Source organism: Somniosus microcephalus, chromosome 12 (genome assembly GCF_052327205.1).
Source record: "Somniosus microcephalus isolate GS21.2 chromosome 12, FLI_Smic_1.0, whole genome shotgun sequence".
Classification (NCBI taxonomy): Eukaryota; Metazoa; Chordata; class Chondrichthyes; order Squaliformes; family Somniosidae; genus Somniosus; species Somniosus microcephalus.
Window position 1 is genome coordinate 99,171,585 of NC_140998.1, and position 17,151 is coordinate 99,188,735.

General features: G+C 42.9%; 1 protein-coding gene across 1 annotated transcript; it reads left to right on the plus strand.

Annotated features, from left to right (window-relative positions):
• The first annotated feature begins 297 nt into the window (after window positions 1-297).
• insm2 (insulinoma-associated 2) lies at window positions 298-5,925 on the plus strand. The gene has a single exon (XM_086003333.1). The coding sequence runs from the start codon at window positions 435-437 to the stop codon at window positions 1,959-1,961; it is 1,527 nt and encodes a 508-aa protein (XP_085859459.1). The 5' UTR covers window positions 298-434; the 3' UTR covers window positions 1,962-5,925.
• Window positions 5,926-17,151: the final 11,226 nt, after the last annotated feature.

Here is a 17,151-nt window from a genome sequence, read left to right on the forward strand (position 1 = left end):
ACGTGTGAGAAAGAGTGTGTATTTTGTGTGCTTGTGTGGAGAGAGGGAGATTTTCGTTTTGATGTTGCTTTCTTTACATACCATACCGCTGATGATAGCCCTTGGCCACCTTATTGTCACAATAGACCACGCCGCGGTCCTCCTCTCGCCCCTTCTCTCCTCCTCTCGCCCCTTCTCTCCTCCTCCCGCCCCATTCTTTAGCGTCCCCCTTCTCTGATTGGACCATCTCCACCCTAAACAAAAGGATTCTCCATCAATAAAAGCGAGGCAGTCATGTCGAGAGCCAGTACTACAGTTTCCTGACTGCTTTGAACACACATTCAACCCAGACACCTAGCAAAATACCTGATTCGTCTACTAAAATCTGTAGATAGCCCCCCCTGCAAAATACACGTTGATTCACCTTTGGAAAACCATTTAACACGGGTTTAAAGATGCCAAGAGGATTTTTAGTAAAAAGGAACACTAAATCGTCTCCAGTTTCATATAGGATTCGGACTGAGGAGAAGGAGGAGAATCAGCGGCTGGAAATTCATCCTCTGAGCGCGGATGTCCGGGCAGTCGTATATCCAGATTCTACTTCACAGCCAAGTTCTCAGAGAAACAGTCCAGACCCGCTTAACGATGGATTTACACAGGACAAAGTCTTGGACCCAGCCCACAGAATGGGCGTGCGACCAGAGGATGATTCTTCAGCCGCATTCTACACGACAAGCACTTTTCCAGAGTATGACATCTCTGGCTGGGCTAATGTCTCCTACACCCCCATCAAACCTATCGACAAGAATCTCGAAAACGCTTTGTTCGACAGATGTTTAAGTTCGTCTGCTTCTGCCGAGTCCTTCTCCGCGGCTGCCTCCCTGAACCCGATAGAAAGGCTCCTGGTGCCGCCACCTTTCTCCCCGGCAGATGTTAAACGGAGCGGCGTTACTCACCTGTACTCGGCTTTGCATGGCAGCAAGGGAAGTGTCCCAGATTCCAGCCAGCGCAAACACAAAGCCATCCCGAAGAAGCCCAAAGTAATCAGAAAACTGAATTTCGAAGACGAGGTGACCACTTCCCCTGTTCTGGGTCTGAGGATTAAGGTGGACGCCAGGGACTGCAAGCCGTCACCGTCATTAGCGAACAAGCCGCTGGGTGAATTTATCTGCCAATTGTGCAAGGAGCAATATTCAGATCCCTTCTCTCTCGCCCAGCACAAATGCTCCAGGATCGTCAGGGTCGAATACCGCTGCCCCGAGTGCGATAAAGTCTTCAGCTGTCCCGCTAACCTGGCTTCGCACCGTCGGTGGCACAGACCTCGCCCCGGGGGCAAGAGCGATGGTTCAAACCCCGGGAAGGACAGCCAGAACTGCCCGGGAGAGCCGGACCGAATAGACCCGGAAAGCAAGGAGAACTCCAAGGGGCTGGGCTCTGGGGAGCGGAGCAGCAGCAAGTCAATGGGCGGCGCCGGGACCATGGACAGCTCCCAGGACTCGAGCTCGCCTGGTGCCGGTGCCGCACTGCCTCCTGCAGCTCACCGGGAGGACGAGCGCTTCCAGTGCTGCTACTGCAGCAAGAGATTCCGCCGACAGGCTTACCTGAAAAAGCACCTGGCCGCCCACGAAGCCGCCAGATCGACCGTCCACAACCGGCTGGAGTTGAGCCGCATGTCATTCCCCTGCCAGCCGTGCGGGGTGTACCTGCCGTCGGCCGAGATCCGCGACAAGCATCTGCTGTGGCACGCCGTCAGCCGCGGGGAAGCAGCACTGCTCGGCCCCGGCTGCGGGGAGAAGTGCGCTGTGCCCAGACCGGAGGAGCAGGCTGACAGCGGCGACCTGGGAGCCCAGGCCTTCTCCTGCAAACACTGCCCAGCGACCTTCTTCAGCTCGCCAGGACTCACAAGGCACATCAACAAGTGCCACCCGTCAGAGAATAGGCAGGTCCTTCTCCTACAGCTGCCGCTTAGGCCTGGCTGTTAATGTTACTAGAGGCAGGTTTCTAGTCACCAAGAAATCAAATAGCATGTTCAGAAGAAACTTCTTTACCCAAAGAGTGGTGAGAATGTGGAAATCACTACCACAGGGAATGGTTGAAGCGAATAGTATAGATACTTTTAAGGGAAGGCTAGATAAGCATATGAGGGAGACGCGAATCGAGGGTTATGCTGATAGATTTAGATAAGGAAAGAGGGGAGGAGGCTCGAGTGGAGCATAAACGCCGGCATGGACTGGTTGGGCCGAATGGCCTGTTTCTGTGCTGCATATTCTATCTATGTAATTCTCTCATCCTTTTTAAAACATACAGCGGAATCCTCTTAAAACCAATGCTCGCTGACTAAGTAAATGATGACTTTAAGTGGGAACCTGATCTTACAGCAGCCTGGATTTCTGCAGAGCACTCCATGGCGGTGATTCACTTAGTGGACATGCTGGACCGCACTAGCCGCTCGGGCAGAGTGCACACTACACCAGCACTCTTCAAATACCTTTATAGTTCCAATTTCCTGAATGCGGCTATATAACGTTTTAACAATTAGACCTAAACATCACCAAACCAATAGACAACACTTTATGTTCTTATTTTGTTAATGTTGACTAGAGGGATGTGCTAATTACACAGCGATTTCAACAACGCCAATCCGCAATCAGAAGCAGAATAAGGAAATAGGTTTCAAATAACCATGCAACAACATTTTGGTCTACTCGCCATTAGGATTTGATTCAACATAATTGATCTTAATTATGTTATTTCACATTACAGTAAATGTTTTAGTGCTAGGGCATTAAAAAAAAACTTTTCGCAGCTCATTTTAGATCGCTGCCACTACCTACGTTTAAACACTTTAGATAAAGCTCTATAAACAAATCAGACTTTGTAATCTTAACTGCTAACTGCGGATTGATTTTAATAGGCAGTTTATAGGACTCTACTGTATTCATCATCAAAGGAGGAGTGGATTTTGCACCAGTTACATAATCCTTGGAGCAATGGCACGTGAACATCTAGATGACACATTTTAACCAGGTATTTTTTTAAAATGATACCAAAAATGCTCAAGGAATCGACTATCCTAGCTCCCTCTTTTACCATTTATCTTGGACATCACTTCTCCAAACATCTTAATTTTTCTCCTTTACTCTGCAACCTCTCATCCCACTTGTCCTGAACTCCGTGTATCTAACTTGACCGAGCTCACCGATTATCCTCGAATACTCATTTACTTGCTTAGACATCTCATTCGACTTTTTATTAACTAGCTTTAGTCAAAACCTACTGGTACTCAGTAAATAACGCAATCCAAATGTCTTGATGTGAACATCCCAACCCGCACCGTGTCACCATAGTCCTCTGAGCAGAAATTTCCATATCAGATGATGCCAGTATATCCCTTTGGTGAGAAAGTTTCAACAATAAAGTCATAAATGCCATGAAAACATATTACTGTTTGAGTTAATTAGTATTTACAAATGTGGGGTTTGATGTATAAATCATTGTATTGTATTATTTGTACAGCATCATTTTCACCTTATTCATATTTATGTTAACTGCTCTTCATAGATAAGACAAATCATGGATTTTTTTTCAGGATCTGCTGTTTTTGCTTACTGGCATGAGAAAATGTTTCATCCAGTTACTTTATTTTGCCATTGAAAAAACAATAGGACGTAAACAAAAAATGGATTACACTCAAAACAGATTATTACTTTCAATTTAGCAGTTTATTTTCATGTTCTTTTTTGCCAAGTACAGTATTGTTTTCCTTTCTACCTTACCATTAATTAAAACAACACTTTAATTTAGATTCAGTAGTGGTCTAACAATGATACTGAATATTACTAAACATGTTTATTAGCAGTAATGTCTGTGCTTTGGCCACTTTTCAACAATAAATTAGGAATGGCTTACATCAGAAAGATGACAATTTGTTCTACTAAAGTTTAGCATTAATTGTGAGCACTACATCTAAGCCAAGTACAAACCATTGGTTTGCAATTGCGCAAAACCAATTTTCTTCCAATCCCAGTTGTGTTGAGTTCCTGATCTCAGCTGGAGTGAGGGAGGAAATGTAGGGCAAGTCAACCAATATTGCTCTAGAAACATTACTGGTGGCTCAGAATAGCAACAAAAAGGCTCGAGAACAAGTCCCTTGCTTGCCCTCTTGCAGTGGGGAAAAGTAGCCTACAAAGCAGAGAAAAATATATTAAGAATTACATATAAAATATAAGTCTCTGATTGGCAAAAGTCCACTTACTGAGCAAGACATTCCCTATATCCAAATACTCCTCTCCTGTAGAATATATATAAACAAATGTTTCCTTTTGATGAATGCTCTCATTAACTGGGTTTTACTGAATATCCATACTACAACTAAGTTCTATATAAGCAGTGTCATTTTCATCAAGGGTAATTATGAACTGCAAAATTTTGAAAGCGAACACCTTAAAATATCTGTATTGAAATCTATATTTAGAATCATAGAAACTTACAGCACAGGAGGCCATTCGGCCCATCGTGCCTGTGCCAGCTCTTTGAAAGAGCAGTCGTGCTAAGTCCCGCACCCCCACTTTTTGTCCGTAACCTTGTAAGTTCCTCATCCTCAAGTAACCGTCCAACTTTCTTTCAAAATTATTTATAGAATCAGCTTCCATCATCTTTTCAGGTACAGCATTCCAGAGTGAATGAACTCTGAGTGAAAGAAAATTCTCTTCATCTTCCCTCTAGATCTTTTTGCAATGATTTTGAATCTATGGCCCCTAGTTATTGACCCACTCGCCAGAGGGAATACTTCTTTCCTATTTACTCTATCAAAACCTCTCATCATCTTGAAAACCTCTATTAGGTCACCTCTTAACCTTCTCTGTTCCAAGGAGAACAGTCCTAACTTTTCCAACCTCTCCTCATAACTGAAGTCCCTCATCCCTGGTAACATCCTGGTAAACCTCCTCTTTACCCTTTCTAATGCCTTTACATCTTTCCTGACATGTGGTGCCCAGAATTGTCCACAATACTCCAGCTGAGGCCTAACCAGTGATTTATAAAATTCTAGCATGATCTCTGTGATTTTATGTTCTATTTCTCCATTTCCAAGTAACCCATATACTTTTTTAACCACCTTATCAACTTGCCCTGCCACCTTTAAGGATTTGTCTATATGGATACCAAGGTTTCTCTGCTCATCTATACTTTTCAAATTCATGCCATTTATGTTATACAGTCTTTCCATATTAGCCCTCCCAAAGTGCATTACTTTACACTTCTCCGCATCGAACTCCATCTGTCATGCTTCTGCCCATTTCACCATCCTATCTATGTCATCCTAAAGCCTGTAACTATCCTCATCATGATCTACTACATTGCCAAGTTTCATATCATCTGCAAATTTTATAATACTGCTCCCTACACCTGCGTCTAGGTCATTTATAAAGATTGCGACATGTAATGGACCCAAAACTGACCCTTGGGGAACGCCACTGCAAATGACCTCCCAGTCTGAAAAACATCCATTCACCAGCACCACCCTTTGCTTCCTGCCACAGAGCCAATTTTGTATGCATACCACCACTTTCCCCTTAATTCATTTGGTTTTCATCATCTTAATAAGCTTCCTGTGAGGCCTTTGTCGAATGCCTTCCAAAAGTCCATATATACATCTACTGCACTACCTTGATCAACCTTCTCTGTTACCTCATCATTTCAAAACTAAATATATTTATGTTGATGTATCTTTATATTATGTATTTGCCTTGTACTACATTAGTATGTAAATAGTTGCATAATTGCAATTTTGTTTGTTTTGTGCCGAACATAGTGATGAAGTACCAAAATAGCTTTTCATGTAAGTGATATATTTCTACACCACTAGATATTTATTTTGTGTGCTAGGTGATTCATGCGTGAAAATAGTTTCTACTCTATGTATTTTCTTACACTGCTTATGTCACTTTTGAGCTATTTTCATACATTTTAATAAACAAAATTGCTTGAAATTACTGAATGCATCAGTGCTGTTAATACAGAAGGACGAGCAATCAATATAATTGCTCTTTGGTGCCTTGCAACTGAAGATGCTCTTTGTGAATTCACATATAGTTAACTTTATATCAATGATTTAGACTTCAATGTAGGGGGCATGATTTAGAAGTTTGCAGACGATACAAAAATTGGCTGTGTGGTTGATAGTGAGGACGAAAGCTGTAGACTGCAGGAAGATATCAATGGATTGGTCAGGTGGGCAGAAAAGTGGCAAATAGAATTCAATCCGGAGGTAATGCATTTGGAGAGAGCTAACAAGGCAAAGGAATACACAATAAATGGTAGGATACTGAGAAGTGTAGAGGAACAGAGGGACTTTGGAGTGCATGTCCACAGATCCCTAAAGGTAGCAGGACAGGTAGATAGGGTGGTTAGGAAGGCATACAGGATACTTTCCTTTATTAGCTGAGGCATAGAATATAAGAGCAGGGAGGTTATGCTAGAACTGTATAAAACACTAGTTAGGCCACAGCTGGTTAGTGTGCAGTTCTGGTCACCACATTACAGGAAAGATGCGATCGCACTAGAGAGGGTACAGAGGAGATTTACAAGGATGTTGCCTGGGCTGGAGAATTTTAGCTATGAGGAAAGATTGGATAGGCTGGGGTTGTTTTCTTTGGAACAGAGGAGGATGAGGGGAGATTTAATTGAGGTGTATAAAATTATGAAGGGCCTAGATAGAATGGATAGGAAGGACCTATTCCCCTCAGCAGTGATGTCAATAACCAGGGGGCATAGATTTAAAGTAATTGGTAGAGAGGAACATACATAAGATGTAGGAGCAGGAGTGGGTCATTTGGCCCCTCGAGCCTGCTCCGCCATTCAATAAGATCATGGCTGATCTGATCTTGGCCTCAACTCCACTTCCCTGCCCGCTCCCCATAACCCCTGACTCCCTTATCATTCAAAAATCTGTCTATCTCCACCTTAAATATATTCAATGACCCAGCCTCCACAGCTCTCGATTCACGACCCTCAGAGAAGAAATTCCTCCTCATTTCCGTTTTAAATGGGTGCCCCCTTATTCTGAAATTATGCCCCCTAGTTCTAGATTCCCCCACGAGGGGAAACATCCTCTCTGTATCTACCCTGTCAAGCCCCTTCAGAATCTTACATGTTTCAATAAGATCCCCACTCATTCTTCTAAACTCCAATGAGTATAGGCCCAACCTTTCTTCATAAGACAACCCCTTCATCTCCAGAATCAACCTCGTGAACCTTCTCTGAACTACCTCCAAGTATATCCTTCCTTAAATGAGAGCAAAACTGTATGCAGTACTCCAGGTGTGGTCTCACCAATGCCCTGTACAGTTGTAACAGGACTTCCCTACTTTTATACTCCATTCCCTTTGCAATAAAGGCCAACATTCCATTTGCCTTCCTAATTACTTGCTGTACCTGCATGCTAACTTTTTGTGATTCATGTACAAAGACCCCCAAATCCCTCTGTACCTCAGCATTTTGTAATTTCTCCCCATTTAAATAATAATTTGCTTTTTTATTTTTCCTACTAAAGTGGATAACCTAGCATTTTCCCACATTATACTCCATCTGCCAGATTTTTGCCCACTCACTTAGCGTGTCTATATCCCTTTGGAGATTCTTTGCGTCCTCCACACAATTTGCTTTCCCACCTATCTTTGTATCGTCAGCAAATTTGGTTACATTACACAGTCCCTTCACCCAAGTCATTAATATAGATTGTAAATAGTTGAGGCCCCAACACTGATCCCTGCGGCACCCCACTAGTTACAGTTTGCCAATCTGAAAATGATCCATTTATCCAGACTCTCTGTTTTCTGTTAGTTAGCCAATCCTCTATCCATGCTAATATATTAACCCCAACCCTGTGAGCTCTTATCTTGTGCAGTAACCTTTTATGTGGCACCTTATTGAATGCCTTCTGGAAATCCAAATACACCACATCCACTGGTTCCCCTTTATCCACCCTGCTCGTTACATCCTCAAAGCACTACAGCAAATTTGTCAAACATTATTTCCTTTTCATAAAACCATGCTGACTCTGCTTGACTATATTATGATTTTCTAAATGTCCTGCTACCACTTCCTTAATGATGGACTCCAGCATTTTCCCACTGACAGATGTTAGGCTAATTGGTCTATAATTGCCTGCTTTCTGTCTCCCTCCTTTCTTAAATAGGGGCATTAGATTGGCGGTTTTCCAGTCTACCGGGACCTCTCCAGAATCCAGGGAATTTTGGTAGATTACAACCAATGCATCTCTTTTAAGGCCCTAGGATGCAGGTCATCGGGTCCAAGGGACTTGACCACCTTTAGTCCCATTAGTTTGCCTAGTACTTTCTCTCTAGTGATAGTGATTGTTTTAAGTTCCCCAGCCCCCCACCCCAATAGCCCCTTGATTATCCATTGTGATGCTTTTAGTGTCTTCGACCGTGAAGACCAATACAAAATATTTGTTCAAAGTCTCCGCCATTTCCCTGTTTCCCATTATTAATTCCCCAGTCTCAGCCTCTAGGGGACCAACATTTACTTTAGCTACTCTCTTCCTTTTTATATACCTGTAGAAGCTCTTACTCTGTTTTTATATTTCTTGCTAGTTTACTCTCATAAGCTATCTTCTCTCTCTTGATAATTTTTTGGTTGTCCTTTGCTGGTTTAAAAAAATTTCCCAATCCTCTGGCCTTACACTATTCTTCGCAATGTTGTATGCCTTTGTTTTCAATTTGATACCATCCTTTACTTCCTTAGTTAGCCACGAATGGTTTATCCTTCTCTTAAAGTCTTTCTTTCTCACTGGAATATATCTTTACTAAGAGTTATGAACTATCTCCTTAAATGTTTGCCACTGCTTTTCTACAGTCTTACCCTGCAATATATTTTCCCAGTCCACTTTAACCAAGTCTGCCTTCATACCTTTGTAATTACCTTTATTTAAGTTCAGGACACTAGTTTGAGACCTAACTTTCTCACCCTTAAACTGAATTTGAAATTCTACCATGTTATGATCACTCTTCCCAAGAGGATCCTTCACTTTGAGATCATTAATTAATCCAGCCTTGTTACACATTACCAGATCTAAAATAGTCTGCTCCCTGTTTGGTTCCACAACGTATTGTTCCAAGCAACCATCCCGCATACACTCTAAGAACTCTTCTTCAAGTCTACCTTTGCCAATTTGCTTTGTTCAATCAATATGAAGTTTAAAATCTCCCATGATTATAGCCGTACCTTTCTTACAAGCCTCTATTATTTCTTGATTTATACTCTGTCCTACAGTGTGGCTACTGTTTGGGGGCCTGTAGACCACTCCCACCTGTGACTTCTTACCCTTATTATTTATCTCCACCCAAACTGATTCTACATCTTGATCTTCTAAGCCAATATCATTTCTCACTACTGCACTGATTTCATCCCTTATTAACAGAGCTACACCACCTCCTTTTCCTTTCTGCCTATCCTTACAAAATGGCAAATACCCCAAAATATTCAGTCCCAGCCTTGGTCACCTTGCAATCACGTCTCTGTAATGGCTCAGATCATACCCATTTATTTCTATTTGTGCTGTCAACTCATCTATCTTGTTACGAATGCTGCAAACGTTCAGATATAGAGCTTTTAATTTTGTCTCTTTACCCCTCTTTCAGATGCACTCGTGTATATGCTCGGTCCCTTCCTGTCACACTCTGGTTATCATTACCCCTATCGCTACCCTGCACTTTTGCCTTCTCATTTTTCTTTGACTTTTTTAATTTCCGCTCAGCGGATCCCTCCCCCCCCGCCCCACTATTTAGTTTAAAGCCCTATCTACAGCCCTAGTTATTCAATTCGCCGGGACACTGGTCCCAGCCTGGTTTAAATGAAGCCCGTCCCATTGGAACAGTTCCCTCTTATCCCAGTACTGGTGCCAGTGCCCCAAGAATCAAAACCCATTTCTCCCACACCAATCTTTGAGCCACTCGTTCATCTCTCTGATCTTATTTACCCTATGCCAATTTGCACGTGGCTCAGGTAGTAATCCAGAGATTATTACCTTTGCAGTCTGCTTTTAAATTTAGCCCCTAGCTGCTCATACTCCCTCATCAGAACCTCTTTCTTTGTCCTACCTATGTTGTTGGTACCTACATGGACCATGACAACTGGATCGTTCCCCTCCCACTCTACGTTCTTCTCCAACCCAGAGGAGATTTCCTTTACCCTGGCACTGGGCAGGCAACACAGCCTTCAGGACTCACGCTCTCAGCTGCAGAGAACAGTGTCCATCCCCCTAACTATACTGTCCCTTACCATTACATTTCTTTTTGCTCCCCCCACTTGAATGGCTCCCTGTACCATGGTGCTTTGGCAGTTTGCTCATCCTCATTGCAGTCCCTGCTCTCGCCCACACAGAGAGTAAGAACCTCGTAACTGTTGGACAAGAGCAAGGGCTGAGGCTCCTCCACCACTACCTCCTGGGTCCCCATACCTGCATCGCTCGTAGTCACACCCACCTGTCTCTGACCATGGACCAAATTTGAATGAATTAATCTAAGGGGTGTGACTGCCTCCTGGAACACAGCGTCCAGGTAACTCTCCCCCTCCCTGATGTGTCACAGTGTTTGAAGCTCTGACTCCAGCTAATCAACACGGAGCCGAAGTTCCTCAAGCAACCAACCCTTACTGCAAATGTGGTCGCCGTGGACCTCAATGGTGTCCACCAGCTCCCACATGTTGCAGCAGTAACATCGCCTACCCTGTCATCTCTAATGTATTTAATTAATTAAGTGTTTAAGTTTTGAACATTTAGTTTTTAATCACGGGAGTGAAGGGTTATGGGGATCGGGCTAGGAAGTGGCTTTGAACCAAAGATCAGCCATGATCTTATTGAATGCCGGAGCAGGCTCAAGGGGCCAAGTGGCCTATTGCTGCTCCTATTTCTTATATTCTTAATTTAAACCAATGCCCAAGAAAGAGAAATACTGACCAACCAATCACTTCCCTGCTTTCCTGTGACATCACACTTTGAATCTTTCTACTTCTTACCCTCCCAGGTTGGTTGGTGCTGCTCCCCGCTCTCTTGTAGTCCTGCTGGTCGGCTCAGTCGCACCCTTTTATCTCCAGCCCAATCTCCTGCTATTGTGCTCTCTTGTAGAAGGATTAGAGGGGAGTTGAGGAGAAATGTTGTCACCCAGAGGGTGGTGGGGGTCTGGAACTCACTGCCTGAAAGGGTGGTAGAGACAGAAACTCTCATCACATTTAAAAAGTACTTGAATATGCATTTGAAGTGCCGTAACCTACAAGGCTATGGACCAAGAGCTGGAAAGTGGGATTAGTCTGGATAGCCCTTACTTTGGCCAGCATGGACATGATGGGCCAAATGGCCTCCTTCTGTGCCATAAACTTCTATGATTTAGAAGGTCTGTGATAGTAAACATAAGGGTAGGCCAGCTTAACATTGTAGAAAGAGAAATATGACCTGGCAGTACTTCATAAAGTTAAGTAATTCAGTATAAATAGCTACTTTAATTAAGACACTGAAAAGGAAAAAGAAAACCAAGGTTTTGTATAAAGCTGGAAATTTCTTCACGGAGTCTAAAGGATTAAAGGTGGAATCAGAGATGCTTTAAGCATATGCCTATTATCCTGAAGTAAAATGCTGGGGCATTTTAAATCACATATCAAAAATAATCAATTAAAAATATCAAACAAAAGTTATTAGCTTTATACATAGGTTTACATATTTCTTTATTCATAATGGCCCGTATTTTCCAATTGCAGGCCTCCCGTGGGCAAAGGTCTGCGATCTGGAAAAATCTATGCCCTTACCCGAGGGCTCCCGGAATGCACACGCTTCTGCTCCTGGGCCTCTCCAAACTGCAAGTGCGCAGGGCCCACGTATCCCAGGGGCACATGTAGTTCGCAGCATCCCTGGGATCACGTGGGCCATGGGGAGCCAATCAAAGAATTGAATCTCCCTTCATACATAAGAACATAAGAAGTAGGAGCAGGAGTAGGCCAATCGGCCCCTCGAGCCTGCTCCACCATTCAATAAGATCATGGCTGATCTGATCCTAACCTCAAATCTTCTATCACTCTGCATCCACCTGAACCCATGTGATCTCCCGGGAGAGGCGAAAAACCAGATAAAGACCCAATGGCCAATTTGGGAGAAAAAAATCTGGGAAATTCCTCTCCGACCCATCTAGGCGATCGAAATTCTTCCAGGAGATCACTCTGTCCCTATATTTTCTACAGTACTTACCTTCTGTAAAGGCGATCTCCACCCCAGCCAGGAACAGGAATAAAACCATCTCCTGAAATCTAACAGAATTAGAACACAGTAGGAGCAGAACAAGGCTACACGGCCCCTGGGCCCACTCCACTACCCACAGGGCCATGACCATTCCGAACCCAGACTCCTGTCCAATTTCCTGCCCGCTCCCCGTAACCCTTAATTCCCTTTACTTCTAGGAAACTATCTATTTCTGTTTTAAATTTATTTAATGATGTAGCTTCCACAGCTTTCTGGGGCAGCAAATTCCACAAACCTACCACCCTCTGAGTGAAGAAGTTTCTCCTCATCTCAGTTTTGAATGAGCAGCCCCTTATTTTAAGATTATGCCCCCTAGTTCTAGTTTCACCCATCATTGGGAACATCCTCACCGCATCCACCCGATCAAGCCCCTTCACAATCTTATATGTTTCAATAAGATCGCCTCTCATTCTTCTGAACTCCAATGAGTAGAGTCCCAATCTACTCAACCTCTCCTCATATGACCACCCCCTCATCCCCGGGATTAACCGAGTGAACCTTCTTTGTACTGACTCGAGAGCAAGTATGTCTTTTCTTAAGTATGGACACCAAAACTGTATGCAGTATTCCAGGTGCGGCCTCACCAATACCTTGTACAACTGCAGCAATACCTCCCTGTTTTTATATTCCAACCCCCTAGCAATAAAAGCCAACATTCCATTGGCCTTCTTAATCACTTGCTGCACCTGCATACTAACCTTTTGAGTTTCGTGCACCAGGACCCCCAGATCCCTTTGTACTACAGTACTTTCCAGTTTCTTGCCATTAAGATAATAACTTGCCCTATGATTTTTCCTGCCAAAGTGCATAACCTCACACTTTCCAGTATTGTATTCCATCTGCCAAATCTCTGCCCACTTACTTAGCCTGTCTATGTCCCTTTGCAGGTTTTTTATGTCCTCCTCACTCACTACTTTCCGTCCCATCTTTGTATCATCTGCAAACTTTGATATGTTACACTCGGTCCCCTCCTCCAAATCGTTAATATAGATTGTAAAGAGTTGGGGACCCAGCACTGACCCCTGTGGAACACCACTAGTTACTGGTTGCCAATCTGAGAATGAACCATTTATCCCAACTCTCTGCTTTCTGTTAGAGAGCCAATCCTCCACCCACGCCAGAATATTACCCCCAATCCCGTGATTTTTTATCTTGAGCAATAATCTTTTGTGTGGCACCTTGTCAAATGCCTTTTGGAAGTCTAAATACACTACGTCCACTGGTTCCCCTTTATCCACCCTGTATGTTACTTCCTCAAAAAACTCAAGCAAATTTGTTAAACATGACTTCCCCTTCATGAAACCATGCTGAGTTTGCCCTATTAAATTATGTTTATCCAAATGTCCCGTTACTGTCTCCTTAATAATGGACTCTAACATTTTACCAACCACAGATGTTAGGCTAACAGGTCTATAGTTTCCAGCCTTCTGCCTACTACCCTTTTTAAATAAGGGTGTTACATTAGCAGTTTTCCAATCTGCCGGGACCTTTGCTGAGTCCAGTGAGTTTTGGAAAATTATTACCAATGCATCCACAATCCCTACCGCTACTTCCCTCAAGACCCTGGGATGCAAGCCATCAGGTCCAGGGGATTTATCCGCCTTGAGTCCCATTATTTTACCAAGTACCACTTCCTTAGTGATTTTAATTGTATTTAGTTCCTCCCCCCCTAGAGCCCCCTGTTTGTCCAGTGTTGGGATATTCTTAGTGTCCTCTACTGTAAAGACTGATACAAAATAATTGTTCAGTGTTTTTGCCATCTCCATGTTTCCCACCATTAATTTCCCGGTCTCATCCTCTAAGGGACCAACATTTACTTTAGCCACCCTTTTTCTTTTTATATAACTATAGAAACTTTTACTGTCTGTTTTTATATTTTTTGCTAATTTACTTTCATAATCTATCTTCCCTTTCTTAATCAATCTTTTTGTTATTTTTTGCTGTCTTTTAAAGACTTCCCAATCTTCCATCCTCCCACTAGATTTGGCTACCTTATATGCCCTTGTTTTTAGTCGGATACTATCCTTAATTACTTTACTTAGCCATGGATGGCTATCTTTTCTTTTACACCCTTTTTTCCTCAGTGGAATATATTTTTTTTGGAAGTTGTAAAATAACTCCTTAAATGTACACCACTGGTCATGTACCGTCTTACCCTTTAATCTATTTTCCCAGTCCACTCTAATTAATTCCGCTCTCATACCTTCATAGTCCCCTTTATTCAAGCTCAGCATGCTTGTTTGAGATCCAACCTTCTCACCCTCTAATTGAATATGGAACTCAACCATGTTATGGTCACTCATTCCAAGGGGATCCTTTACTAGGACATTTTTAATTAATCCTGTCTCATTACACAGGACCAAATCTAAGGTTGCTTGCCCCCTGGTCGGTTCAGTTACATACTGCTCAAGAAACCCATCCCTAATACACTCAATGAACTCTTCCTCAAGGCTGCTCTGCCCAATTTGATTTGTCCAGTTAATATGATAATTAAAATCCCCCATAATTATAGCTGTTCCCTTATTACAAGCCTCAACTGTTTCCTGATTAATACTCCGTCCAACAGAGTTGCAACTGTTCGGAGGCCTATAGACTACACCCACTAGTGTTTTTTTCCCCTTATTATTCCTTACCTCCACCCAAACTGTTTCACTATCCTGCTCCTTTGACCCAATATCATTTCTCTGTATTATAGTGATTCCTTCCTTTATTAACATAGCCACCCCACCTCCTCTCCCTTCCTGCCTGTCCTTCCTGATTGTTAAATAACCTGGTATGTTTAATTCCCAGTCATGGTCACCCTGCAGCCATGTTTCTGTAATGGCCACAAGATCATACCCATATGTCATTATTTGTGCCGTTAACTCATTCATTTTGTTACGAATGCTACGTGCATTCAGATAAAGAACTTTCAAATATGTTTTGTAACACTTAGTTCCTGTTTTTTCCCTTTTTAGTACTTTACTTTTTACTCCATACCTTCTGTCCCTTCCTGACACAGTCTGTTCTTTAATTCCCCCACTGCTACCTAAGTCTATGACCTTCTCTGTTGTCATTTCTATTATTTGCTCTCTAGAAACCTCCCCCCCACTAATTAGTTTAAAGCCCTCTCTACAGCCCTAGTTATATGATTCGCCAGGACTCTAGTCCCAGCACTGGCCAAGTGGAGTCCGTCCCAACAGAACAGCTCCCTCCTGTCCCAGTACTGGTGCCAGTGTCCCAAGAAGCAAAACCCATTTCTCCCACACCAGTCTTTGAGCCACGCATTTAACTCTTTAATTTTATTTATCCTAGCCAAATTCGCTCGTGGCTCAGGTAATAACCCAGAGATTATTACCCTTGAGGTTCTGTTTTTTAATTTGACCCCTAGCTGCTCATACTCCTTTAACAGAACCATCTTCCTTGTCCTATCTACGTCGTTTGTACCAACATGGACCACGACAACTGGATCCTCCCCCTCCCACTGCAAGTTTCTTTCCAGCCCAGAAGAGATGTCCTTAACCCTGGCACCAGGCAGGCAACACAGCCTTCGGGACTCCCGCTCTTGACTGCAGAGAACCCTATCTATCCCCCTAATGATACTATCCCCTACCACTACAACATTTCTTTTTACTCCCTCCACTTGAATGGCCCCCTGTACCACGGTGCTGTGGCCAGGTTGCTCATCCTCCCTGCAGTCCCCGCTCCCGCCCTCACAGGGAGTAAGAACCTCGATCCTGCTGGACAAGAACAAGGGCTGCGTCTCCTTCAACACTACATCCTGGATCCCTGTACCTTCCTCACTCGTAGTCACACCGTCCTGTCCCTGACCATGGACTACATCTGCAGTAATTAACTTCATAGGTGTGACCATCTCCTGAAACATAGAGTCCAGGAACTTCTCCCCCTCCCTGATGTGTCGCAGTGTCCGAAGCTCGGTCTCAAGCTCCATAACATGGAACTTGAGTTCCTCTAGCAGCAAACACTTGTCGCAGATGTAATCACCGTTAGCCTCAATGGGGTTCACCGGCTCCCACATCTCGCAACAGTAACATCACCTGCTCCATTCTATACAATTAATTTAATTTCTTATTATTAGTTATGAAGACCCTGCCCGGATATATATGATAATATCACACCACTATTCAATAGGACTTACCAACTTAAAGGTATGAAAGAGAAGAGAAGGAAGAAAACCAACCAACAAGCTGATCATCAACCTCCTCCTTGAATACTGTCTGTGGAGCCTGTTTGGTTGACTCGTCTCGCTGCTCCACCTCCACAGTGCTGTCTAAGCCTGGGAGTGGGGAATAAAACAGAGCAAAAAACACACCCTTACCTCCCACTTATCCGAACTCTCCCACTTAGCAAAACTCCAACAGCACTCAATGCACTCCGTGCACTGCACTAGCCCCTCCCCTTTTATACCCAGATTCTACTTCCTGTTTAAACTGCCCAAGAGTTTAAAAAACCCTTAAAAAATTAAACTTACTTCAAATAATTGACTTCTTAACACACTAAAATTCACAAAATACACTTAAATGATTTTTCTCCCACTTAGCAAAACTCCAACAGCACTCAATGCACAAAGCACTCAGGAAGACCTGTCAAATATATGAATGGAGATCACCCCCAAAACATAGTAAAACTTTAAATAAATTAAAAAAAATCATTTTTAAAATGACTTGAAATTATGATAAATTAAGTATTTTAAACAAAAATTTAATTTTTTGAAAACAAAATTAAATTTTTTTACAGGGCTAAAAATAAACTTACCTTTTTAAAAGTATTTTTAAATGATAAATCAGTGAAATTTTTAAGAAACTTTTTTTCAACTCTTATCCTGGTAAAAGCTTTTACCAGGCTTAATAATTGTAAGGTTTTTT